Source organism: Chaetomium strumarium (genome assembly GCF_033439665.1).
Source record: "Chaetomium strumarium strain CBS 333.67 chromosome Unknown B0T15scaffold_3, whole genome shotgun sequence".
Taxonomy (NCBI): domain Eukaryota; kingdom Fungi; phylum Ascomycota; class Sordariomycetes; order Sordariales; family Chaetomiaceae; genus Chaetomium; species Chaetomium strumarium.
The window spans coordinates 1,693,962-1,719,101 of NW_026944431.1; the positions used below are offsets into that span (position 1 = coordinate 1,693,962).

Genomic DNA, 25,140 nt, shown 5'->3' on the forward strand with positions numbered 1-25,140 from the left:
CAGCACTGAAGCGAGGGCACGTGATGAGGCGAGCCGCAGCTGGCGTTGGATCCAGGTAAGGCTGGGGATAACATTAACTAACGTTAATAAGTGGGGCAATGTCAATGTCGGACCTCATATCTGATGGAACGAACAACCACAGCATGCGGAGGACCTGCAGTCCGTGGAACTGGAAGCAACTTCCCACTGCACGCTCCATCCACTCTTCAATCTTCTGTAGTCTGAGTCCTTCCCCCCTGCCTACCGCTCGCTGCTCGTCACTCGTTAAAAAGATAGACAAAGAAACGGCAACTTGCAGATTCAAGGGTCGCCGTCGTTTTAACTTTCTTACCGTCGCTCCGCGCTGCTTGGCAAGATGGCGAACCCATTCGCTGCCTTCGAGAAAGACACCAAAAGCGCCAAAGAGGCCAAGGGCGGCGATTTCAAAGAGGATCTCAACATTATCCTGATGTGTCCGGACTGCAAGGAAAATCCGCCTAACCTTGTCGAAGAGACGTCCTCGGGCGACATGGTCTGCGGGTCATGCGGCGTCGTTCTCGGCGAGCGTATCATAGACACTCGTTCGGAATGGCGCACTTTCTCCAACGATGACCAGGGGAATGATGATCCCTCGCGTGTCGGCGAAGGCCCTAACCTCATGATTGACGGGGACCAGCTCCAGACGCAGATCGCGTTCGATGGGAAGAACGCCAGAAACTTGGCACATCTCCAGAACAAGATCAACCAAGACAAAGGATCCAAGGCGCTCATGCAGGCCTACCGCGATATCCAAGGGTTGACGGATAGCATCAACGCAGGCGCCCAGGTGGCCAACGCAGCCAAGCACATCTTCAAGCAGGTAGACGACAACAAGGCCTTGAAGGGCAAGTCTCAGGAGGCCATCATCGCCGGCTGTATCTTCATCGCCTGCCGGCAGACAGGCAACCCGCGGACCTTTCGTGAAATCTACGGGCTGACGAAAGTTTCGAAGAAGGAGATTGGTCGTGTCTTCAAGCAGCTCGAGGCCTTTCTACAAAAAATGGGCGGCGAAGACGCGGTTGCGCAGAACGCGCTCTTCAACCAGACGTACCAGGCCAAGGGATCTACCAGTGCCGTGGAGCTGTGTGCACGGTACTGCAGCAATCTGCGTTTTCGCAACCCCGTCCGCGTCGAGAACGTTGCTCGCCGTCTTGCGGATAGATCGACCCAGGTATCTGATCTGGCCGGCCGATCCCCGCTCTCGGTCGCTGCCGCTTGTATCTACATGGCGTCTCACATAGTGGGAGAACCCCGGAACACTAAGCAGATCTCCGAAGTCTCGGGCGTGAGCGACGGCACAGTCAAGACGGCTTACCGGTTCCTCTACGCAGCGAGGGAGTCATTCCTGACCGACGAGGTTTTCCCGGAGGGTATTCCGAACACCGACAAGCTGCCGATCAACTAGAAGGCGAAACCGCCCGCGGCCCAAACATGGTCAGCCGCCCGAGTAGACTGATCGGCTGTGTCCTTCATCTGGCGTGTTAGGGCTAGACCGGGGGCGTAGGGCAGAATGTATTACTGGAACGTGCTATTGACAGCGACTGCTCCTTTTGGCCGCAGCGTCTCCATCCATACGTTTGGAGGTCTTTGAGGGGCAAGGGACCACTGCGTGGGTTTTGGCGTTATTGGGGGGATAATCGAGACTCGAGAGCATGCATCGGAATGTGGAATGGCACCAAGATGGGTCATGGACAAAGGAATACCAGTTATGCCGTATCAAGTACCGGCTGTATACCACCTTGTTTTGCATCTCAGCCCATATCCCGGTTTGATGATATCCGAAACATTCTTTCCAGTGATGAGACAGCCTGAGGCAGGGGACTTATTGTTTTCGTAGATGAATGATGGCCGTTTGAGTGCCGAGCTCTAGCCAAAGTCACGGTGCGTCAAGCACAGTGTGAGCTACAGTGTGAGGCTGCAAGTCGGCCCTTTGCATACTGTATTTCCCAAGGTGCCACTTCCGTGACTGCTCTGCTCGAGCGTCCCACTTTCAAATCGCCAAATCCATCACGCTTGCATCAATCGCGTCGCAAGTCCCAGACAGACGTTAGTTTAAGCAGACGGATATCGACGAGTGCGCCAGTCCACACAGCTCTTTCATCGAACTGATGAAAAGTCTCTGTCATACCACCACACCACAAAGCTCTAAAACATGCCATCGCGACGGTCTGGTCGCGCAGCTGCAAAGCGAGCTCAGCAAGCGCTCGGTAAGCCTTCTTTCTGCGTCGCATACCCTGCCCCTCGGACCAAGGTTTATGTCCATACTCTGGGCCGCATCTTGCAAAATACCCCTTTGCGATTGGGACAGGGCCTTGGGTCTGGTGCGACCAGCGAGCATCTAGACGTAGACCGCGAAGACTGGAGTCCTTGCCCGAGTTCCACAGCGTGTCCCAGTCGAATCGATGGCGGCAATTGCAGTTGCGAGAATGTGCATGCAACGTCCCGCAGCTTCCTGTTCAAACGCATCTCCACGCCAGCAGGGTGTCCCCGAACTGCAGCTTTAGCTGGCGCATCGAGCGATGACCGGGGTCCTGAAATGTGACTTTTGACGAAGCTGCTTCGCGCGCGATGGGCCGGCCATTACCAAAGTCGCCATGACTATCTCATCTCTCATGATCGCTGACCGCATACTTGCGCCTGCAGAGAGCACGCCCGGAACCTTCGACGGTATCAATGACGAAGACGAGCCCATGCCCGACGCAGCTGAGCCTGTGGACGAAGAGCCCAAGCAGGAAGCAGAAGAGGAGGCCGAGAAGGACGAGGAATCTGCCGCCGAAGAAGCACAGGAGGAAGACGAAGAGTCCGCCAAATCACCGACACCTCCGCCTGAGCCCGTCATCCGGCGCCGACGTCTAGGGAGGCCCCCAAAGAATCGCCCACCGGACTGGGACACACTACCAATCGAGCCGCCGAATCCGGATGCTACACCTCGCCGTCGTGGTCGCGGAGGCTGGCGTGGTCGGGGCGGCCGCAAAGGCCAGCACTACCAGCCAACGCAACAGTCGATTGACAAGGATGGCACCGTCCTGGATATCGTAGACGACGAGGTCGCCCTGCCAGAAGATCCCGAGGGCGAAAAGAAGGTTGATAAGTTGGGAAACCTCCAGGATGGTCGCGAGTACCGGTGCCGGACATTCAAAGTGGCCGGCCGTGGCGACCGTCTGTACATGCTTTCCACCGAGCCCGCCCGCTGTGTCGGCTTCCGCGACTCGTACCTCTTCTTCACCAAGCACAAAAAGCTGTATAAAATCATCGTCAACGACGAGGAAAAGCGCGACATGATCGAGCGTGACATCATCCCGCATAGCTACAAAGGCCGCTCTATAGGAATCGTGACGGCTCGATCTGTCTTCCGGGAGTTCGGTGCCTTGATAATTGTCGGTGGGCGCCGCATCATCGACGACTATGAAGTCGCGAAGGCCCGCGAGGAAGGTGTCGTGGAGGGCGAGCTGGCCGACCCAACCGATGTATACGACCCCGACAAGCCCTATAACAAGAACCAGTATGTCGCTTGGCATGGTGCCAGTGCGGTATATCATTCAGGCGGCCCGTCCGTCCCTCAGCAGAATATCAAAGTGGACACCAAGAAACGGCGGGTTGCTGTTAACGACGTCAATTGGCAGCTGGAGCACGCTCGTGAGGCTGTGTAAGTTCCTAAACCTTCGCGCTTTCCTCCCTGTCTCTGTTACTGACCGATTCCGCAGTCAATTTAATAGCATGCTCTCAGCTGTCCGGCGCGCCAACTTGAATGGGGTCTACGACATTCACACAAACCAGATGCACTATCCGCGCATTATGCAGCCGACACACGTGCGCATCGAGCAAGTTGTAGGCCGCGAAGAGCCCGACCAGCCCAATACCTCGACACTCTTCCGGCCGGTCAAGTCCTCCATCTCCCGCAACTTCCTCATTATGGACACTCACCTCGAAACACCACCAGCCGGCGTTTCGGCGGCAGCATACGACGTGCCCTTCCGCACGTCGCCAGCGGACTACGACGCCTCGGCAGCGGCTGATTTCTTGTCCCCGTTTAAGGGCTTGCGGGCCGTGCCCGACGACGTTCGCGATCTACTACCAGAAGAGTGCCGGAAGGCGTTCGATGACGCGAAGGACAAGGAGGAGAGCTGGTTTGCGAGATGGGGCAACGAGGCTGATGTCACCTCGAGACGTGAGCCAGTCATCGACAAGGCTATTGTACCCTATTCCATGTTGGTTCCTTAGCTTGGACCATAAGGGGAAAGGGGATGAGGTGCTTGGGGGAAAGCTAGGGCAGGAAAGCCGAACGGAGATGGAAACGAGGCATCAACCATCCGTCCTTTCCCGGCTAGGTGTTTCTGTATCGTCTTGTACAATACTACCTTGATCCGCGTGACATTAGCGGGAACTGCCCCGTTCAAGTGGCATCAAGTCGGTCTCCCTGGGTGAGGGTAGGATGGCGGCGTTGGTGGACCTTTGATTGACGGGGGACTAATTTCCTTCGAGGAAGTTCGAGGCTCAGGGGCCCGAGGTGCCGAATTTTGGGTTGATGTATGGGATAGAGTGTCTTTGTGTGCTTGTAGACCCTCAACAACGACATGTAATGGGAACGATCCAAGGCTAAGTCATCCGTTGATAGGCTGCTAAGATACCTGATAATTTGCCCGCCATTGTCGTATCTCGCAAAGCTATTCTGATCTTCAAGAATGGGCGGTGTGGTGCCAGCCCCAAGGTGCTCGTAAACAGGAGACAGTAATCTCTCACCCTTGGGCTAGTCCTTCACGTTCAGATTTCACGTTTTTAAGACGGTGTTCGAGGAGTGACACACGTTAAAGAGTAGCATATGAACGCTAAAGCATAGGTCTGAATGGCCGATAGTCCCCTGTCCGCCACACGGTTGGCATTTTGAGGTAGGGGTATATGTTTTCGAGATGCCTTCTGTCATTCCGCACTCGCTTTGGTGTTGACCTGCGTAAATACAGTCTGAGGCCTGACACGATGGACAAGGGTTAAGAGACTTGTAGTAGGTGTGATATGGGCTTCAAGTTGTATATACAAATCTCGCTCACACCACTCATCCCAGAGCTCCTGTACTCACGTATCTCCGCTCCTCCGTCGAGATGTAAAGCGTATTTCGAGATATGTGGGAAGAACCCCAGCACCCATCACCGCGCCGATTGTCGAAGAGCGGCCGCTTCTTCGCATCTGAACTGCGAGGGTCTAGCTTTGCTCTTGCTTTGTGTATCACATGCTGCATGTACAATGACAGATAGGAAGTTTACGGAGTGTTCTCGGATCTAGCGTCCGGGGGAGGGGGCGAGGTGAGAGGTATGCCATGCATCCGTACCCAAGGCCTCCATCTTTAAACGCGCCGCGGCAAGCGTACGCTGCATTGCCAAATGCGTCGTTGACTCGTCTGTATTGGTTGAGCTGCTGCTGCCAGAACGAAACGTCTTGGATGCAAGATTTCCATTCCGTCCCAAATCGTTTACTGGCTGCTGCATCAGGGCAATTGCAGGAGACTTATCTCAAAAGTAGTAACCTGCTAAACTCCTCCTCTGCGTCCCGAGTCCCGACGCTTTCGTTCTATCTTCTGGCTCCTTGCTTGCAGAGATGACGGCAGTCCCGGTGTTCGGGCTATGACATACCGACCCCAGCGGGAGTGCCCCCTGGATGTCTGGTGATGTGGATGTTGGTGAGGCCTCTGGAACTCTATTTCCAATGTCGAGGAAGAAGGGGTTATGCACAACCCAAAAACATTGGTTATTGAACCGCCACGGCAGTCATAAGTTGCTGCCTTGGTACTCGGCTCCTCTCATGATTCGAAGCAGGCACACGGCTTCAGACTCAGCTGCACTGACCCTGTGTTTGAGTCACATGTATTGGCAAGTGTAGCGGTCGTCATCAATGTGGACTTGAGTGTTACAGACTTCGAGGCAACAATGTGTCTAAACCTTCAAGAAGTTTAGTGAAGAAACCCCGGATGGAATTAGAGCGTTGATGCCGTGCAACATACAGTTTATCCATGAGCTATGGGTACCTACTATACCGGCGCAGCATCCGGGGGAAGCTCGGGATACAGTCCAGACGTCACTTTGCGCAGGAGGGCTTGCGCTCCATGATGAAAGGTGTGGACATGTAGCGGATGAGTGCCTCGATGATGTTGCCGATGGTTGGTCGAAAGCGGACCCCTTGTGTCATACTGTATCATTGGTCTCGCCGCCGGTGCCGTCTCTTCAATAGCATGTGATTGCGTAACACACAAGATTTTTGCAGTGGCACAGAGTGGCAACTGACAGAATCACGATGATGGGAGGTTGATCGTCGTAACGTTATCGATAATTCGATCACCGAGCTCAGCCGAAATCACAAGAAGCCAGGCGGGCATGACGGAGAACGCCGTTTGACCGGCGCACTCAGGATCCACTCTCTGCCGTAGATCTCAGAGTGAGATGGATGGTACAAGTAACACGCCCCAAAGATGTCTTGAAAACAGCCTCGCTTGGAAGCCAAAGGGCAACTTTGCTCACTTGGTACGATATGCGTTCGCTGATCTACATAGTATACACTGGCGAGACTGGCGAGGACTTACATGTGTGTAGCTCTATGATGCAAAGACGAGGTGAGTACCTACTCCGTAACCCCCAAGCCAAGACATAGAGATGCATCTTGCCGCTTTCGCTCGGTCCTCTGCTCATGACCGTTTGTTTGAATGTAAGGTAGTAAACGACCGAAGCGCCGATACAACCCGAAGAATATGGGGCCAATGTATACGGAATACCGAGTTGCATCCCATCCCGTACTGTGTAATCCGTATCGGTCCAGGGTAGGCGTTGCCTTTGACACAAGATGCGATGCGACATGACTCGGACCAGGTTCCTCAAGCCCCCTTCATGTTCCGTTCCGGGCTCTGACCAAGAGAGGAGCTACTGCAGTCTGCAGTGCCTGGGCCCGTCTCGTGTGATGATTCGCAGCGGAGCAGCAGGTGAGCTAGAAAAAAATGGTCCCCTGAATGGTAATGACCCCCTCATTGTCGGACCGACCGGCCAAAGAAAAATCGTGCAGCGCAGAATATGGCTAGAGGGCCACTTTCTGCTGCAGTCTACAAACACTAGTGCCGTTATGGTCAACCGCCGTTGGGATTGCAGCGAGGGGTGGATTCGCCGGGCAGAGTCTGATGAATGCGACTGCGGTATATTTCTGCTTCCCACGTTTGAGCTTCATGGAACGTCATGGATGGAGAACCCCGCCGCTACCTACGCGGGTTGCAGATGGCGCGCGGGGTCTGCTTGCTGTGTTCCTGCCCAACTCAACGATTCTATCCAGGATTCCAGATCCTGCTGGGACGAGAAGACGAAAAGTAGCGCCAGCCGCCGAAGAATCTCGAACGCGGCAGCGGAGCGAACGGAGCGCCTCCCAACTCATTGGCTCTGGGAACTCGGCCATTCGGCGACGACGGCTGCGGCAGGCACCGTCCCTTCCAGTTATATGTACTTGTACATATTCCGGTAACGTAATAGGTAAATAACAGGCCGGAGCATTTGTATCATGATATGTGCCTGCAAGGAAGTATCGACGCAGTCGATGATGTTCTGTCTGGGGCACTGGAACTGCTGATGCCTCCGGTACTGCCGGATGACGACGCCGCGTAGGCAGGAGTTGTTGGAGTTGTTTGCCGTGTATTATTCCGTACAGTGTTGGTCATGATCTCCCGAGGGCCGATTCTAGGCACACAGTAAACGACTGCAGGGCTAGGATGGCCCGGCATCAGCGTCATGCAGGGCAAAACACCTGGGAAGGATGATGACCGAATATAGCGATGGCATGTGGCAAGTAGCCGGAGGAGGATGAGCCAAGGACGGGCAGAGTTTGGCTCCTTTGAGTCCTTTCGACCTTTCCAGGTTGCCGCCTCTACATTGTGGTGTGCGAAAACCACTAATAAGGTACAATACAAGTACAATACCTACTCACGCTACCATATTACCTACCTATTTACAGTGCGTACTCCGTATGCTACAGAACAATATCTAGCGCTCGGGATGCCGAAGGAAGAAGCCTCTGTCCTGACTCCTTTTAGTGTACCGATTACTGGTAGTACCCTTGGTTAAGATTTGACAGACCCCTAGCCCAGTGTAGTGACACCCGTACCTTATTAACACGGACGCGAGATTTTTTACCTACTGGTCGGCCCGTCACACCGCCTGCGTTGCAACAAGCGGGTCGTGAAGGCCCTTTTTTGGGACTGGACAGCTCACTTTCCACGCAATCTCGAGACGAGCATTTATTAATCAGCGTTAGAAGCCGGCGAAAGGGTCGTGAGGTCACGGGCCACGGCTAACTCACTTTATTGAAGCCGCTGATATTAGCCACCCGATGGACGAAAGATGAGCACGGCCGGCATCCAACTGGCCAACGCGTAAGCTCTCGTTGGCCGCCTCCGCGGACTCTCCCCTGCCATCTTGGGTGAGCGAAGGTGAGTCGCCTGACGAGCCTGAGCCGACAGCCATGTGCCACGTACAATACGTACCATCTTGCGCTATTGTAGGTAGACTGACTGTGAGAGACTCTCCAATGTGGGTATCTGGGCCTGTGAGATGGCGGTGCTGAAGAAAGGCAGAGTCAGCTGTCCCCGCTTATTTTTGACTCTGTAAACTCGTACAGAATACACGATAGGAGAATCGCTATGCACTGTGGTATTGTGTAAGGCCGTGTCACTCATCCTGCCAGTCTCGATTGCAACTCTGAAGCTTCTTAATAATAAATCTTTTCAATGGTCCCTCTGAAATGGTACAGAAATGCGTTGTATGTGTACGGTACGGTACGTGAGTCTTGGTCCCAGGTTTTGGCCCTAATATGGAAACACAAAAAAGGAAAACAGATTCTGTGTCTACTGTCTACTGTATCAGCTGTAATGTTGCCGACGAGCGCTGCAGAGGTTGCTGCTTGTCACTGACTCGATCCAGGAGTGTCTTGGGTGTCTTGATGTCTTTGGACCGCAGGCCCTGTTGATACCTAGTTCTTGCGAGGGTCTCCCAGCACCACGGTTCTGTCATCAAGTTGGCCTTGACCGCTTCCCGTCGAGGATGAATATCTTACCCCTGCCGTATCTCTAATAGAACTCGTGTCTCGACGCTCGGATAGGTTCCATGCTTCAAACCGACCTGTTATACTGTGAATGACAGGACTTATTTACACAGTACGTAGCTAGTAGCAAACACCACAATACCTAGGAAGAAACGCGGTTGAATTCTCGAAGGTAATGGGTATGATCGCCTTCTTGCTGTCACTTCTACGGTTCTACTGTGTCTGGGCGCGTGTTCTGGTCCGATGGATTGCGCTTTAGTGAAAACTGGCCGTAATGGGCCCCCATAGCGAAGATGTGGATCTCTGTCCGCCCCCCTCGTTTTCTGCTTCCCCCATCTCTCAAAGCTGCTCAGCCTGAGATATTATCTGTACGGCGTACCGCTGTATAAGATGCCTAGTGCGAGGTATTCACAGCATTTTGTCTTAGAAATGGAGATATTGACACTGAATACTACTGTATGTGGTACACAGTATATCCACGTGCTGGTGACCCTGGCCTGGCTTGTGTTTGGTTGACGTGGAACGCCAATGAGGACACCACCAGGTGGCTGCGACAGGACGTCTTCCTTTTTGGCCAACTGTCTGCCTGTTGCAGTGGCCGCGCATGCTTAGGTAACCATGTACGTACAGATGAGCGCGCAGCCTCTCGCCTTGTCCTTTCGGCCAGAACATAGGTAGTCTGTGGCGGTGCGAAAAATCTTCCAAGTATCGAATCAAATTGCCGATGCTGTTATTGTTATTGGCCCATTCTGACCGGCAATATCATCATCTTCCCAGGCGCTCCCTGCGTTGTCAAAATGTGAAGACGAGCCAAATCATCTCTCCTCTACTGTAAACCGCGCTAAAAGCCAGCCAGACCCTAACCCTACAATATCTCTTCCAGCTTCCGTTGGTCATGTCCGAGACATGAGGCTTCCATGAACAAGCCTCCAATTATAATTATCGTTGACGTTACGAAGTACTGTAGTTAACTAATTCTTACAACTCACAGATGTATTGACCATTCGGCCGCCGAAAAGATGGCTCTCCTCCGTTCATTCTTCCGTGTGAATGTCGGCTTGTTCTCGGAATACGAAAACTGACGTCCTGCATGTAGAGACACAACCGTGGGGTGCGAGAGAAAGCCGCTCATCCTTGTTTCTGGTTAACGGTGAGTTTAGGTGGGTCATCTTGGCGCTCTCATTTGACCGCTTGGCACAAATTGGCCACCCTCGAGAGTTTTGGAAGGCGTCGACCGGCGTCGACGGCCCTGTCATTTCCGTCATCATATCCCCCAATTTGGCGCAGTGTCCCTGCCGTTTGTGAGAGCCTGGGGGCTGAGCAGGACATTTGCCAAGCGCGGTTTGACTGGCTGGCTGAATTGGAAAAAGCGTTGATTTTCTCGGGCTTGAATCGGTGTGAAATCACGGAGGACCCATCCTTTCGAAGAAAATGTCGGGCGAGTCGAAGGCCTTTGAAGTTTGAAGAGTGGAGGGCTGTGACTGCTCGACTCCGGCGCCTCCTCGCCCGCTCGTGCCGGGCCATCCAATTTGTGGGCCCTCCCCGTCATGTCCGCGCCGTCTCCACTCGAGGAAACCTGTCCAGGCCTGTCGCCCACCCAACAGCCACTAACGTTACAGTTACCCACCCTGGCTCGTTAGATGCTGGGCCCTTTTGATCACTGCTCCGCAACCTTCCCTCCATCCTTTTTTTCCTTTTTCTCTTTTCGCCTCCCTCGCCCCAACGCCGTGCTACCTCCTCCCTCCTCGACCTTTGCAGAATCCGCCAAGGAACCGAGCGATCGACGAGCGGCCAAATTCAGTTTTGGGTCGTTCACGAAAGGATCGGGTGACTGTCGACCGTCGTTAATTCGAACGGAGACGGAAAATAGCACCTGCTCGCCAGCGGTTTTCTCGGCTTGGGTACAGTTGTGTCTCTGCGTCTCGCGTTGACACAACCTGGAGGACGCCCATCGTCTCCGGACAAGGAACTACTTGGACAGGTAGACTCCAAAGTATTAGGTACGAGTTCTCTTCATCCCGCGGTCAAACTCCCTCTCGCTCTTTCGTGAATTCGGCGGCGGAATGGTACGACTCGAGCTGGTATGCGACTATACGGTGTGGTGGGAGCTAAGGTCATCAAACTTTGCATCACGATACGTCGGCATCTGACCTCAGCGGAACGTGCAACTGGTGGGTGGACGCGTCACGTTGATGCTCGCCGAGCTTCTCCCGACTCGCCAAACTTACAATTGCACGACGCTGATCATTGCCACTTGACTTGATCAACAACACGCTCCTTCGGCACGGCTGTCCGAGCCCTTCCGCGTCGCCAGTCTCGAATCGTGCGCTCCGCTGCTCTCCCCATTTCCCGGTCCTATGCTCAGCAGATTCAGGCATAACGCGAGAATGACACCCGCTAATAAGAGGATAACAGAGTCTCTGACATTCCCTTCTAATCTCCGGTGCTGCACGATCCAGTCATCCAATCTACTTTACGTTGAGTCTAAGCAGCACGAGGCTTCCTGCTCGCATCGCTTTATCCACCAACGGAGGAACCAGCCACTCGGGTTCTGTTGGTCCCAACGATTTCAGCGCCCCTTCTGTCGGCTCTATTAAACAAGAAGAATCCCTGTGTAGACGGCAAAACCTACACTCTATGGCTCAGCCATCCCAGTAGATCTCGATCCCCCTCGACATTCGAGATCTCCGACTCTTCGGCTCTGGGAATTGGTGGCACGGCGTGGCCTGACCCTCGCTAGCCCGTTCTTTTCCAGCTGCTAGAAGCAGTTCGATCCTCATCTCCATCATCTTGCGGCAGCCAATTTCTAGACACGAGTTCACAGCAGTCAACATGCCTGGCGGCGTTTGTGCTGTCCTCGACTACGAGGTCGAGCTGATGGCTGACTACGTTTCCGAGATGGCCACTCGAGTGGTTATGCCTCATCGCCAAGTCAACCCAGCATTTCGCAAGTTCGTCTCCCAAATACTGACGTCGACGCGGCTTCCCAGCACTACGATTCTGTTGGCTATGAACTATTTGGCGAAGCGCATCAACATGATGCATGCTGCTGGCCAGACTAATCACACCGAGGGTCAAATATGGCGCATGCTTACGATCGCGTTGCTTCTCGGCAGCAAGTTTTTGGACGACAATACGTTCCAGAACAAGTCTTGGTCGGAAGTCAGCGGTATCCCAGTCCAGGAGCTCAATACTCTGGAATACGAGTGGCTCGGCGCGATTCGCTGGTGTCTTTACGTCAACCTGGATGCGAGTAAGGACTATCAGGCCTGGTTGTCGAATTGGAAACAGTGGCAAGAGGCGAAGAAGAGGCAGCAGCAGGAAGCAAGCCGCGACCGCCTTGCGGGTCTTGTGTCTCCCATCGAGCCCGACACGCGCTCTCGTGCCCAGCAGCTGTATTCGGCGTGGCATCAGCAACAAGTGGCAGAGTACGAACGCCTTTCCAGCATGAAGCGCAACCAAGCGCCCATGGGTGCTTCATTCCGCCACGAGCCGTCGTCGTGGGCCTATCCTCCACCCTCATGGTCGCAGACGGCCCCGTTGACCCCTCCGGATTCTGGATACGGCACCCCGGAATATACGAACTCAACAACTTTGGCGACTTCAAACTACACCGAGTGGCTTGATGGGGCTCTTCTCGGGGCCAACGCCACTTCAAGGCACTACCAGCAACCTGCTCCCTACAGCGGCTTCCGTCATAACGGACACGGTTCTCGCCATGCTGTTGGTTATGGCCACTACTATGGCTACGGTCACAACATCTGGGAGCAGCCGAGCGTAGCTGACTGCAACTGTGGCCTCTGCGCCGGTGTGCACAACAAAGTTCCCGCATACTTCGGTGGTCACCACTACAGCCAAGCCGTTGTTGGCTGACAGGGAGATCTTCTCGCTTCTTCGTCATGGTTCTGACCTCTACTCTACCGGCGCATTTTGACATTTCTTTGTCCGAGCGTCGACACATTTCTCCTATTCCCTTGCATCGTCCGACCGGACGCGGTTACATCCAAGGCACAACGGAAAATTTGATACACTTCGCATTCAGATACCCAATCGACCAACCGGAGGAGAGCAGTGCCGCCATCAATCACGCGGCGTTGATATGCACGACATCGCCAATACCGCGGGATCGTCGCGTGCCGCCCAGGTTGCTGCGGTGAACTTGATACCAATGAACAACTGGCAGGCTCTTCAACACCGACGGTTCTCCGCATGAGACAACGGTGCTCGAACATTTGGCGACTCATTCGGTGCGGGTCATTTTCGGCTAATGACTTTCTTTCGGTATACGGCTCAATTCCCATTACACCGGCGTTTTTGGATTTCTATACCATCATGTTTGCCCTTTGCGGATTCTATCATAGATTGGGGAAAACGGCTTCTTTCTCCGGCGATCTTCGACTTTTCCAATCTATTACAGCTTCTTGACTCCCATTGCTTGGGATTCCGGCGTCGCCCAGCGAGATCTGATGGCTGTTACCAGGCAACTCTGGTGTTGCTTGGACGCGTCCTTGTGGCTCGTTGTTACTGAGTCTGTCTCCGCGTGCTCCGCCGTTGTACGGATTGGAGCACTGGGGTTGTTCAATTGGCAGAAGACTGGTAAACCGGATGTCTCTGTCGTTGAATACCCAACGCAGCGACTTGCCTGCTGTGGCATGTTGATATCGCCGTTTCGGGACGTCGTGCGGCCGCGGTCCTCGGCGCCACTCGCTTGCCGCCCTCATCAAAAGTTATACTGGGTTCTCGAAGTACTTCTGGTGTGCTATTTCATGGGTCTTGATCATTTTCTGTGGGATCGGGTCATGAGGTTAAAAGTTGTACTCGCGGTTACCCCCAGCGTTTTCATTCTGGTTTTACTTTGGAGGGTTTGTTCTGAATTGTGTCTAATTCCCCCCGCATTTATCTTGTTTCTGCAACCGGCTGAGCTTGCCCGGTCCCAGTGTTCCACTGTGGATACCGGCGACTACAAGTCCTGGTCACGGCGCGTAGTTCGCGACCATGCCAGCTTGGTCGACTTATATCCCGGTCGGGGTGTGGCTTGCGCAGGCTTTCCTTGCATTATGGTCTTGGATTAGACGGGGGTTTCAGCGGGGTTGACAGCAGCCGGCATTTTCTTATTTCCCCGGTGCCGCTGTTTCGGATTCTCAGGGCCATTGCTTAGAGGCATGTGGCTCTCTATTTGTTTCTTATTATACCTAAGATGACGACTTGACGAGTTCTGTGGGTTCAAGGGAAATCGGGAAGGATGAATCAAAGATGAGGAAGCTCTGGAAAAGGATGGACAAGAGTGGACAAAGGTAGCGTGAAGAACACGAAGCAACCAAGCGGAGGTACGGCAAACCGTGGCGCACACTGATCTCAGGGTCTCAGCTTGATCAGATTACGAACACGCTCCATCAGTACCAAGCGCTGGTTCCAGCCCACGATCGGCTACCAGCGTTGCCACTTGTGGGTGCAACAGGAGACGGGGCATAAAAGGAACACGAGGAGTCAGGTGTCGGAGTCCCGTCATGTGTGCTCCCCGGAACAAACAGGCTCCCCGGAACAAACGGAGCTCGGTGCGGTACCCCGTACTGCGTCGAGTCACAAGGGACCAACCCTTAAACTAAAACAATGAAATGTCAAAACTAATGGCCAAATATGCTGCTTCTGTACCTGATCGTTCCCACGTGAAAGAGCTTTGGACTTCTGTAGGTTGCGCGCCAGTAGCAGCGCCATCGAGAGACAGTGAGTTTAGCTGATAGACAGCTCTTTCCGGCTGCCAGTATCCATGGAAGCTCTTTTCGCTGTTACGCTTGAACCGCGTGGGTTATCTTAGTTCACTTCTTATTAGTTCCGTCTCGGAAGTCCTCTGTGATTGTGAGGAGACTGTCTGTTCGAGAATCGGCAGCGCGGGATACTGCTTGCAATTCCTAACCACAGGTCCCGCTTTTCTTGTCTGTGCTCGAAACAATACAGGAACCTAACATAGGTAGCGGGTCTCGAGTTCATCCTTCCATCTTACAACCTTTCTTTCTTTCTCCCTTTTTTTTTAAAAAAAAATCAACGCGAAACGCACATCATTCCACTCCCCGGTCTGTGCGCTGCAAGGGACGGGGATGTCATCCCGCTTCGTCTCAGCAGGTGCCATCGACGCCGCCACAGGCGAGGCGGCTTCTGCTTCTTCTTCTTCTTCTTCTCCCCTCCGCTCCTCAGCAGCAGCTCCGCCTAAACCACCACCCAGTAAGAGACAGCAGGAATGGGCCGAAGTCACAGCCCAGCTCGAAGCCGATCGCCGGCGCAGGGAAGAGGCCCGTCACGCCCAGCAGGCGGGCACGGCCCAGCAGGCGGAGAAGTCGCTATACGAGGTGCTGCAGGCCAACAAGGCCGCGAAGCAGGCTGCCTTTGAGGAGGCGCATCGCCTACGCAACCAGTTCCGGGCGCTGGACGACGACGAGGTTGAGTTCCTAGACGAGGTGAGGATGCGGAAGCGGAGGGAGGAGGAGGAGGCGCGGAGGGAGGTGGAGAGGGGGTTGGCCGAGTTCAGGCGGAAGGCGCAGAGTGCTGCGAAGGCGGAGGCGGAGGGGGCTGATGATCAGTTAGACGATGGGGAGGGGTTGGGTTTGGACGTGGATTTTGCGGGCCGGAGGAAGAGGAGGAAGGGGGAGCATGGGAGGGATAAGAAGAGGGTCAAGGGTGTTGGGATCGTCAAGAGGAGGGAGTCTGGGGAGGAGGGCGGGACGGGGAAAGACGGGGAGGGTAATGAGGATGATACGGTGAAAGGAGAGGAGACCGGTACGGGTGGAGGAGTGAGGACGGGAGCACACGCTCCTGGGAACGAGGATCCGAAATCCGCGACATCAAACCCATCTCCAGCTCCAGCACCGGTTACAAGTACGGCAAAGTCTGCGGGCTTGCTTGTAGATTATGGTTCCGATGACGATGACTGAGGCACGCCACCACTCGCTGTCGCACGTATGTAGGGCCACAGCTTTGCTGCCACTGTTTTCGGGAGGTGGACGACTCAACTTGAATTCTATCCCACATTCCGCCCCACCTTCAAGGGTTGTGGACGGTTGCACGATAGGAGACAGGGAATCTGCATGAAAATACCCACGACCAAGCAGCTGGTGAGATTCATTGAGGAGTTTCATTACACGGACACAGGGCTGACACTGCCCCTTGTCTTCTCATCAAAACCCCCTGAAATCTATCATGCATGTCCCACGATATACAGGCCGCTGTAAGTCCGGACGGCTACCACCACCGTGATACTCCAACATGAACCAACGCACTCAAGTCAGCTGTTGTACACATACACCTTGTATAATTCATACAACCGTTTCCTCCCATCTCCGATCCATTACTCAACGTACTTGTCCTCCAAAGGCGTGAGCTTCTTCTTCTCGAACGCCTTCTTCGTGCCCCACCGATAGAGCTGGCGGAGATGGCCCTTGATCCAGCCCTCGATCTCCTCCTCGGCCACCACAATCCTGCTCGCCCGCTCCGCGTCCTCGGGGAGCAGCTGGAAGCGGCGCATACGCTCGGCAATGCGCGGATCCATGACGACGGGCTTTGCGCGCACCCTTTCGGGGATCTCGGCCGCTTGGGCGTCCTTGGGGTTATCCTCCTTCCAGACTGACTTGACCCAGTCCTTCTCTTCCCACTCCAGCTCTTTCTGCTGCTCATACTGTGACGGGTGGTCGCCACTTGACATCGGGCTCGCGGACTCGGAGTCAGCGGCAAGCTGTCGGTACTCGCGGTAAGTGCAGAGGCACACGGCGGCGACCTCGCGGCCGATGTCGTCGGCAAGCTTGCGGCGGTTGAAGAAGCGGTACATGCGGGTCGGGGTGTTGAGGAAGCCAAGGAGGTGAGGCTCGCGGATGGGGGCCGACGGAGCGAATTCGTTGGGGGTGTACGACGGGAGGGTTGATGTGTCGTAGTCGGCGACGGTGTTGTGGGGTCTTGGCTGAGGCGGCCGCTTGGGCTTCTTTTCTTCCTCTTCTGCGGGCTTTTCTTCCACAGATTTGTCTTGCTCTGGAGTGGCGGCTGCCAGAAGTGGCTCCGGCTCCGGCGGCGGCGCAAGGGGTCCGAGCCAACCCTCGTGCAAGCCCCTGAGATATTCCTTCCATGTGTGCCGGCCGATGACCACGTCGCCCCGCACGCCCTGGTAATCCTCGATGCCCCGCGCCTTGCGGAATGCCTCGATAAGCTCCTCCTTGGTCGGCTGCTTCTCCGGGTCGGGCTCGCCGTGGCTCTCCAGGTCGCGGCGAAACCTGCGCACCCGCTCAGCGACGTAGGCCCGCACGTCACCCTCCCGCCGTCCTTGCACAAACTCCCAGTCCAGGCCGCTGGCAGCCAGAATCGGCTTGACATATTCGGTGTAGTGGTCCTGGGCAACACGCAGCCCATCGCCAGGCGGACTTGAGAGGTAAATCGTCAACTTGCGCGGTTGTGCCAGACCGAGCGGGTCAGCCAGCGGCTCCTTTGCCAGATGCTCGACGGCATGCGACCATTTTGCGATTGCCCTCTTCTTCTCGCGCTTGTCGTAGATTATCGCCCCTGCTATGACGCTCGACACCGTCCAGAATATCATCCAGTTCCGTGAAGGGAGTTTGCGCGGGAGGGCAGGGAGCCCGAGCATGCGCAGGGCATTATTTCGATGGGCTACCTTGGGGGGCTACATGTGGGACGCGGTCAGAACATAATGCTACGCAGAGGACGTGGAAGCTTACGGCATTGGTCGGCGGTGGCGGAGATGGTGCGGACGTCGGGTCGGCCATGGTGGCTCGCATGGAATTCTCAAGCTTCCGTCGTGGGAGATCTAAGAGCACTACAAGCACATTGGACTTGCCGCGGCCCCGCGGGAGGCTTTGGGACTTGACAGGGAGATCGATGGGTTTCGCCAGTTTCCGGAAACCGAGACTAGAAACGGGTGCTTGCGTATGATTCCTGAATCTACTCTTTTCATGTCTCGAACTGAACTCATAAGGTAGAGAAACTTACCAAGTTCAAAATTCCAGCCGTCGTTATCGCGATAAGCGGTCATGCACGGACCTTGCATGTGAGTTAAGTGATTAAGTACCTTAGTACTGCAGCTCGGATATTCCCGACACAGAGCATTACCAAGAGTTCTCGCACCTTTGGCAGTTGTGATCTTATTCTTATGCAGATTACTTTGTAACGTAGGCGCATTGCTTCTGAGGGCTTTTGTAGAAGCCCTTCACTGTCCGGTCAGACTTTGGTGACTCGAAGGCTTTCGGATGCTATCGATTTCTCTGAGGATGTGCGGTCACAGATCACTCGGTGAACGCACTTCTCAAGGGCGACAAGCCTGCGGACCTACAGCACAGCCAAGCACTGCAAGCACTCCTCATCCAAGCTTCTGGTTTTGCGAACTTTGAATATCTTGTACAGTCTGTTATCGATCGAGCGAGTGGTTTACAGTACTCCACGGGACTGGAAAACAGCAGCGGTTGAACACAGAGCGGGGCTCTTCCGCTATTCTCCACACTTGGGGTGCGGCTGCCGTTTTAGAAACTCTCCTGGAGTGACACCACAGCAATCGTGAACCAAAACCTCCAGGGGTTCATCGCACAGCTGCTTTTCTCCTTTCTGGCTCCTCCCACACATCTCTTCACACATTCACCTTCCTTGCCGTCACTTCGGATCCTACAGGTTGAACAGTCTCGCCAACTCATTATTTAGATAGCTTTGGTTGTTTGTTTCGGGTCCCGGCGTGCTACTCGTCCGGACTCCGGAGACGTCCCCCTTGCCCCACATCTCCTCCAAACAGGCGGGGCGGTGATCCGAGTGTTGACTTGCCAGCCGGCACCAAACCTAGACCTCCCTTGAACCCTTGTCAGAAAAGTAGGCTGTCTTTCGTCCTTGGCCCCTTTCTGCGCAACACCGGCTTGACAGTCGTCCGTTGACGCTTGCAGTCTGCTCGCGCGATCCTGACAAAGAGTGAATTGAATCCTGCATTTCAGCCCTTGGGCCGCACTGCAGCAAGCCGTCAAGATGGACAATCAGGGCAATCGCTTGTACCTCAACTTTGGGAATAATAACGACCGACTTGCCCCCAATAACGACCGCACCTATCCCACCACACCCTCAACCTTCCCGCAGCCCATTTTCCAAGGTCAAACGCCGGGTCAGGGCGGTTCCCAGCAGCCTCAGGCCTACCAGCAGCAGGGCTATGCGGGGGGATACTTCCCGCCGCCTAACCAGTACGGCGCCCAGTACTCTTCACAGCTGGGCGCTCAGGCTGCCGACTACAATTCCCGGGGCTATGGACAGCCTCGGCCGGCTCCCGGCGCCAACAATGATCCCAACACAGGGCTCGCCCACCAATTTTCGCACCAGAACCTAGGCGGCGCTGGCGGATCGTCTCCGTATGGCGCCCGTGGCGCATCCCAAGGTCAGCGCCCCAGGACGGCTGGCGCGCAGGGCCAGCAGCCCGGTTATGGGAGTTATCTGAACGCACCGCCGATGCCTAGTCAGACACCCCAGTCAGGGGACTATTTTGCTGTCGCCCCGGAGAGGAACCCGGACAAGTACGGTCTGAATGCGAACAACAACCAGAAGAAATGCTCCCAGTTGGCCTCGGATTTCTTTAAGGACAGTGTCAAGAGGGCACGGGAGCGCAACCAGCGGTGAGTCTTCGCCCTTCCCGGCCTCTGCTGTGTTATGTGTATTGTGACCGGTCGCTGACAGAGCGGACAATGCAGACAAAGCGAGATGGAGCAGAAGCTGGCCGAGACCACCGATCCTCGGCGCCGGGAATCAATCTGGGCTACGGCAGGACGTAGGGAAGGCTCCTACCTCCGTTTCCTACGCACCAAGGATAAGCCGGAGAACTACAACACCATTAAGATCATCGGCAAGGGCGCCTTTGGCGAGGTCAAACTGGTGCAGAAAAAGACGGATGGCAAGGTCTACGCTATGAAGTCCCTGATCAAGGCGGAAATGTTCAAGAAGGACCAGCTCGCCCACGTTCGTGCGGAGCGCGATATTCTTGCCGAGTCGGACAGCCCCTGGGTCGTCAAACTGTATACGACCTTCCAGGACGCCAACTTCCTGTACATGCTCATGGAGTTCTTACCCGGCGGCGACCTCATGACCATGCTGATCAAGTATGAGATCTTTTCGGAGGATATCACGCGGTTTTATATCGCCGAGATTGTCCTGGCCATCGAGTCCGTCCACAAGCTGGGCTTCATTCACAGAGATATCAAACCGGACAATATCCTCCTCGACCGGGGTGGCCATGTCAAGCTGACGGATTTCGGTCTGTCGACCGGCTTCCATAAGCTGCACGACAACAACTACTACCAGCAGCTTCTTCAGGGCAAGTCGAGCAAGCCGCGCGATAACAACCGCAACTCGATTGCCATCGACCAAATCAACTTGACGGTCAGCAATCGGTCGCAGATCAATGACTGGAGGCGATCGAGGAGATTGATGGCCTACTCCACTGTCGGCACTCCCGACTACATCGCGCCCGAGATCTTCACCGGGCACGGCTACTCATTTGACTGCGATTGGTGGTCATTGGGCACTATCATGTTCGAATGCCTAGTTGGCTGGCCGCCTTTCTGCGCCGAAGATAGCCACGACACGTATCGCAAGATCGTCAACTGGAGACAATCCCTGTACTTCCCCGACGACATCCAACTGGGCGTCGAAGCGGAGAACTTGATCCGGAGGTGAGATTCTCCACTGAATCCTCTACCCTCCTTTGCTTTCTTCCTCTTCTTTCTCGTTATCGTCTGCTGACCATTTTGCCAGTCTTATTTGCAACTCGGAGAACCGTCTTGGCCGTGGCGGTGCGCACGAGATCAAAAACCACGCCTTCTTCCGGGGCGTTGAGTTCGACAGCCTGCGGCGGATCCGAGCGCCTTTCGAGCCGCGCCTGACGTCCAACATCGACACGACCTACTTCCCCACTGACGAGATCGACCAGACGGACAACGCCACCTTGCTCAAGGCTGCGCAGGCTAGGAACAACGCGCAGCAGGTGGAGGAGAGTCCCGAAATGAGCTTGCCGTTTATAGGATACACCTTTAAGCGCTTTGACAACAACTTCCGGTGATTCGGATCCGTTTGGGCTTTGTTGTAGTGTCTCTCGGTTCGGTTGGGTTTGGATGGAGGGCGCGAGCGCAAATGGTTCTAGCTGGCCGACGTTTCGTAGCGAATAACCTTGGCTGCTTCTCGTCTGATTATTCCAAAATACTGAATGCAGTGATTGTGCAGAGGAATACCGACACCGCATCGTTCACATACTGATTCGAGAAAGTTCAATGAGGAATAGAAGGAACGGTAGCATAGAGTACATAGTATGCACGGTATACATCACCCCACCGGGCATGTGGGAATAAGTGTGTTGTCCCTCTACAGTGTCGAGAGTGGTGAATAAGGGTCCAACATCGCTTGATGATCGCAGATCGTGCGGCATGATGACCCCTGCTGAAACCAAGAGACGGTGAAAAGCAGACACAACATGGCTCAAGCATGGAAGCCTGTGACATTCTCCTTCTTCACTACCGCGAACAGCCTATATACAATATGCGACGAAGCATGGCTCTCATATATCTTGAATATTAATAGTAATAGTATTCAGTCAGGGTGTAACTTGGAAAGGACATCTGTCACCATAGTGCCAGATGCCGGAACGTCCATAACTGCATGTTCCGCTATCCGACCGTTAGCTATAAACCCAGCTGACAGGCGATCTTGTATCCTTACAGCAATCTTCCAGTTTGCCATGCCTCAGAATTGCTAGCGCCTTGTCATTTCTTCGGCTCTATTTGTCCTGCCAATTTCAATTCGTGGGCCATGTGCGAGCGAGAGCTGCGGTTGCAGGAGACGGCCTGGCGACGTGGCGACGGGACTTGAACTCGTATCGTCTCGACCTTGGTTCCTTCGTGCATCACGTTTTGACGATCAACCCGTCGAAGTTTCTCTTGAGGCTTCCCGGTGACCGTCGGTACGGGTGAAGTTTGTCTCCATTTACCGCCGCCCAGTCAACCCCGGCGCGGCATTGAACCGCTCCTCGCGCTCGGTCATAAACATAATCTGAATCCAGTACTCCTTGGCGTCCGGATCCCAGAACTCAAACTGCCGATCCTCCCTCTTATCCAGCTCGCGCGCGGGGATCTTGAACCCGCAGGTCTCGTACGGCTCGGCCGCAACCAGCAGGTACTGAAAATTCCGGTCCGGCTCCTCGACGCGTTGCGAGAAGGCGCTCATGACTTGCCACTTGGGCGTCACCCCCGTGCCAATGTCCGGGTACTGCAGCTGGAACAGCAGGCCCTGCTGCCGCGTGATCGGGTCCCGCACCTTGGTGATCTTGTAGCCCGGCCGCCCGATCTTGACCACGTTCTTCCGGGGCCCGCCGGTGCCCAGGCCGAGCGCGGCAAACCCGGCGCCGACCACGCCGACGGGGAGTCCCGTGTGCGGGTCGACCTCGCCCTTGCCCTCCTTCTGCTCGCGCGCGGCGCGGCGCGCGAGGTTGGTCTGGTGCTTCTTGCCCTGGGTGTGGGACAGGTAGGAGCCGTCGTTCTGGTGGACGGTTAGGCAGAGGCGGCACTCGAAGGAGCCGAGGTGGTTCCTGAAGATGTACGGGTCTTTGTCGAGGTCGATCTGCTCGAGGGCGAGCTTGCGCAGGCGCTCGCGGCGGTCGGCGTTGGTGGCGCTGTGGGAGGCGACGCCGCCGCCGCCGAATTTGGAGCCGGCGCGGTTCTGATAATCCATTGAAATGGCGATGGAGGCCGGTGCAAAGGTGTTGTTGCTGAGTAGGTTATGGGATGCGAATCGTAATGGTGAAGTGACGGGGGATGCTGGGTCGTGGTGTCGCCGCGGATTTGTTTGGAGGTTGCAACTTGCAAGCGTCGTTGTTCCACTCAGTGTAACGCCACGCAGCTACCTATGTAAGTATAATACAGTACGTCAATACGTAATGTTCGAGCGTTACGTGTGTTACAACCATAGATTCGGCGTAAATTACCAGATTGTATATGGTACTTTCAGTAACCCGGGGGGCTCTCTACGCCGACCTATCAGCGTAACCCCCTTGGTCATCGCCACAGCAATAAATTCCTTTGCTTTATGTTCCTATCCTTCCTTACTACTTCTTGCAGTTTGGCCGCTTGCTTGTCCAAATGGATTGGGCTGATTCGGCTGGGGTCGATTCCCGTCGATCTCGGCTCCCCTTCCCTCGCTCTTCCCTCGGCTTGCGATGCGCTAAGCCGGCTTTGAGCCGGCGGTAACACACTCAGGTGCAGCCAGGACGCTCAACTCCTGTCATCGGGACAAGGCAGCTGGTTCCGTCAGCGGTACATACTGTTGTTCCACGGACTACCTTAGTGGCCGGCTTCAGTCCGTATTAGTGTCATAATGAGCCGCATCTTCAATGCTTCGCGCTGCGTAGCTCGGCTCAGGGCCACAGAGCGGATCCGGGGACCTAACGCGGCCGGATACCGGCGGTTCTCCGTCTCGGCATCGACCTCCGCACCCGGGTCGCTTCCGCTCGAGGGGTACCGCGTGCTGGACATGACAAGAGTCCTTGCCGGAGTAAGAACATTGCGCTCAGGTCTTGGTTTCGATTCAGAGAATTGACAAAAGCGCCGCGCAGCCTTACTGTACCCAGATTCTGGGCGATCTTGGGTAAGCGGTGCAGACCCCCAGATACAGAAACCGCTATGACTGACAGCCTCCGAGCGCTGAAGTGATCAAGGTCGAGCACCCGGTCAGGGGCGACGACACCCGGGCGTGGGGCCCACCGTATGCCTCTTACAAGCCTGGCTCGTCGCAGGACGGCCCGGGCGAATCGGCGTACTTCCTAGGGGTATGTGTCTCGGCGAGCGGAGGGGATGAGCTAGAAACACTTGCTCACTGGTGTTCCAGGTGAATCGTAACAAGAAGTCGTTGGCGCTCTCATTCCAGGATCCGGCGGGAGTCGAGATCCTCCACCGGTTGGCGGCCAAGTGCGACATCCTAGTCGAGAACTACATCCCCGGCTCCCTTAAGAAGTACGGCCTCGATTACGAAACAATCCACAAGATCAACCCCGCGCTTATCTACGCCTCCATCACCGGGTATGGACAGACAGGGCCGTATTCGCAGCGTGCGGGCTACGACGTGATGGTGGAGGCCGAGTTCGGTCTGATGCACATTACCGGCACCAGGGACGGACCACCGGTCAAGGTTGGCGTTGCGGTAACCGACCTGACCACCGGTCTGTATACAAGCAATAGCATCATGGCTGCGCTCCTTAGCCGCGCGAAGACGGGCAAAGGGCAGCACATTGACGCTGCGCTGAGCGACTGCCAGACTGTCACGCTGGCCAACATCGCGAGCAGCTGCCTGATCAGCGGGGAGAAGGACACTGGCCGGTGGGGGACAGCTCATCGTAAGTGCTTGACCCTATCTTGAAGGCATTAGTCCTGATGGTTATAGCCTCCATTGTTCCGTACAGGTCTTTCAAAACCAAGGACGGTGACATTCTCTTTGGCGGAGGTAACGACCGCCTCTTCGGCATCCTCTGCGATGGCCTGGGGCGGCCCGAATGGAAGGAGGACCCGAAGTTCAAGGTCAACGCATCTCGTGTAGCGAACCGCGACGAGCTGGAGGCCGAGATCGAGAAGATCTCGGTGACCAAAACCACTCAGGAGTGGCTTGATGTGTTTGAGGGCAGAGGCATGCCGTATGCTGCCGTCAACGATGTCCTAGGGACGCTGATGCATGAGCACACCAAGGCCAGGAACATGGTAGTTGAGGTGGACCACGGCGAATGCGGGCCTATCAAGCTTGTGAACACGCCGATCAAGTACTCGGAGAGCGAGCCGAGCATTCGTAGCCCGCCTCCGACGCTCGGGCAACACACGGACGAAATCCTGCGAGAGCATTTGGGCATGGATGGTGCGCAAATACGGGAGCTGAGGGACAAGCGCATAATCAGATAGCAGCAGCAAATAATTGCTGTAAATGTCCAGTGGCGCCGACAGACTTTAAGTCAGACAATCAAGATTCAAGTGAAATGCCTGCTTGTTGCGTAGTTCGAGAAAGTGGGCTAATTAACACGGG

At 55.2% G+C, this 25,140-nt stretch overlaps 10 protein-coding genes across 10 annotated transcripts; 8 read left to right on the forward strand and 2 right to left on the reverse strand.

Annotated features, from left to right (window-relative positions):
- The first annotated feature begins 92 nt into the window (after positions 1 to 92).
- Positions 93 to 1,880, forward strand: B0T15DRAFT_528303 (cyclin-like protein). Its single transcript, XM_062869032.1, has one exon. The coding sequence runs from the start codon at positions 356 to 358 to the stop codon at positions 1,421 to 1,423; it is 1,068 nt and encodes a 355-aa protein (XP_062722585.1). The 5' UTR covers positions 93 to 355; the 3' UTR covers positions 1,424 to 1,880.
- A 750-nt stretch (positions 1,881 to 2,630) lies between these two features.
- B0T15DRAFT_394057 (chromatin remodelling complex Rsc7/Swp82 subunit-domain-containing protein) lies at positions 2,631 to 4,239 on the forward strand (the record flags this gene model as incomplete). The annotated part of the gene is made up of 2 exons (XM_062864715.1): positions 2,631 to 3,664; positions 3,723 to 4,239. 2 exons carry the CDS (start codon positions 2,631 to 2,633, stop codon positions 4,237 to 4,239), a joined length of 1,551 nt encoding a protein of 516 aa, XP_062722586.1.
- A 2,509-nt stretch (positions 4,240 to 6,748) lies between these two features.
- On the forward strand, positions 6,749 to 7,673 carry B0T15DRAFT_154220 (uncharacterized protein). Its single transcript, XM_062862028.1, has one exon. The coding sequence runs from the start codon at positions 6,844 to 6,846 to the stop codon at positions 7,504 to 7,506; it is 663 nt and encodes a 220-aa protein (XP_062722587.1). The 5' UTR covers positions 6,749 to 6,843; the 3' UTR covers positions 7,507 to 7,673.
- Positions 7,674 to 11,672: 3,999 nt separating this feature from the next.
- B0T15DRAFT_154294 (uncharacterized protein) lies at positions 11,673 to 13,248 on the forward strand. The gene has a single exon (XM_062862030.1). It carries the CDS (start codon positions 11,911 to 11,913, stop codon positions 12,949 to 12,951), a length of 1,041 nt encoding a protein of 346 aa, XP_062722588.1. The 5' UTR covers positions 11,673 to 11,910; the 3' UTR covers positions 12,952 to 13,248.
- B0T15DRAFT_154258 (uncharacterized protein) lies at positions 13,249 to 14,426 on the forward strand. The gene has a single exon (XM_062862029.1). The coding sequence runs from the start codon at positions 13,545 to 13,547 to the stop codon at positions 14,148 to 14,150; it is 606 nt and encodes a 201-aa protein (XP_062722589.1). The 5' UTR covers positions 13,249 to 13,544; the 3' UTR covers positions 14,151 to 14,426.
- Positions 14,427 to 15,082: 656 nt separating this feature from the next.
- B0T15DRAFT_154345 (N-terminal domain of NEFA-interacting nuclear protein NIP30-domain-containing protein) lies at positions 15,083 to 16,210 on the forward strand. The gene has a single exon (XM_062862031.1). The coding sequence runs from the start codon at positions 15,174 to 15,176 to the stop codon at positions 16,002 to 16,004; it is 831 nt and encodes a 276-aa protein (XP_062722590.1). The 5' UTR covers positions 15,083 to 15,173; the 3' UTR covers positions 16,005 to 16,210.
- On the reverse strand, positions 16,211 to 18,083 carry B0T15DRAFT_154400 (mitochondrial import inner membrane translocase subunit Tim54). The gene is made up of 2 exons (XM_062862033.1): positions 17,790 to 18,083; positions 16,211 to 17,734 (listed from the first exon to the last, which is right to left on the reverse strand). The coding sequence occupies exons 1-2, from the start codon at positions 17,847 to 17,849 to the stop codon at positions 16,418 to 16,420; spliced, it is 1,377 nt and encodes a 458-aa protein (XP_062722591.1). The 5' UTR covers positions 17,850 to 18,083; the 3' UTR covers positions 16,211 to 16,417.
- Positions 18,084 to 19,074: 991 nt separating this feature from the next.
- On the forward strand, positions 19,075 to 21,148 carry B0T15DRAFT_484068 (kinase-like domain-containing protein; the record flags this gene model as incomplete). Its single annotated transcript, XM_062866202.1, has 3 exons — positions 19,075 to 19,709; positions 19,785 to 20,762; positions 20,845 to 21,148. 3 exons carry the CDS (start codon positions 19,075 to 19,077, stop codon positions 21,146 to 21,148), a joined length of 1,917 nt encoding a protein of 638 aa, XP_062722592.1.
- Positions 21,149 to 21,951: 803 nt separating this feature from the next.
- B0T15DRAFT_154351 (uncharacterized protein) lies at positions 21,952 to 23,130 on the reverse strand. The gene has a single exon (XM_062862032.1). The coding sequence runs from the start codon at positions 22,807 to 22,809 to the stop codon at positions 22,066 to 22,068; it is 744 nt and encodes a 247-aa protein (XP_062722593.1). The 5' UTR covers positions 22,810 to 23,130; the 3' UTR covers positions 21,952 to 22,065.
- On the forward strand, positions 23,109 to 25,140 carry B0T15DRAFT_528318 (CoA-transferase family III domain-containing protein). Its single transcript, XM_062869033.1, has 5 exons — positions 23,109 to 23,628; positions 23,690 to 23,721; positions 23,776 to 23,902; positions 23,962 to 24,466; positions 24,514 to 25,140. Exons 1-5 carry the CDS (start codon positions 23,452 to 23,454, stop codon positions 25,017 to 25,019), a joined length of 1,347 nt encoding a protein of 448 aa, XP_062722594.1. The 5' UTR covers positions 23,109 to 23,451; the 3' UTR covers positions 25,020 to 25,140.

Excerpts from the sequence above, each read along its gene's own strand:
- B0T15DRAFT_154400 (XM_062862033.1), bottom strand. The coding sequence starts at position 17,849 with ATGCGAGCCACCATGGCCGACCCGACGTCCGCACCATCTCCGCCACCG. Across the intron at positions 17,735-17,789 it reads CGCCACCGCCGACCAATGCC|CCCCCCAAGGTAGCCCATCG; the intron begins GTAAGCTTCCAC and ends TCCCACATGTAG.
- B0T15DRAFT_154220 (XM_062862028.1), top strand. The coding sequence starts at position 6,844 with ATGCGATGCGACATGACTCGGACCAGGTTCCTCAAGCCCCCTTCATGT.
- B0T15DRAFT_528303 (XM_062869032.1), top strand. The coding sequence starts at position 356 with ATGGCGAACCCATTCGCTGCCTTCGAGAAAGACACCAAAAGCGCCAAA.
- B0T15DRAFT_154294 (XM_062862030.1), top strand. The coding sequence starts at position 11,911 with ATGCCTGGCGGCGTTTGTGCTGTCCTCGACTACGAGGTCGAGCTGATG.
- B0T15DRAFT_154258 (XM_062862029.1), top strand. The coding sequence starts at position 13,545 with ATGGCTGTTACCAGGCAACTCTGGTGTTGCTTGGACGCGTCCTTGTGG.
- B0T15DRAFT_154351 (XM_062862032.1), bottom strand. The coding sequence starts at position 22,809 with ATGGATTATCAGAACCGCGCCGGCTCCAAATTCGGCGGCGGCGGCGTC.
- B0T15DRAFT_528318 (XM_062869033.1), top strand. The coding sequence starts at position 23,452 with ATGAGCCGCATCTTCAATGCTTCGCGCTGCGTAGCTCGGCTCAGGGCC. Across the intron at positions 23,629-23,689 it reads TGACAAGAGTCCTTGCCGGA|CCTTACTGTACCCAGATTCT; the intron begins GTAAGAACATTG and ends AGCGCCGCGCAG. Across the intron at positions 23,722-23,775 it reads CAGATTCTGGGCGATCTTGG|CGCTGAAGTGATCAAGGTCG; the intron begins GTAAGCGGTGCA and ends ACAGCCTCCGAG.
- B0T15DRAFT_154345 (XM_062862031.1), top strand. The coding sequence starts at position 15,174 with ATGTCATCCCGCTTCGTCTCAGCAGGTGCCATCGACGCCGCCACAGGC.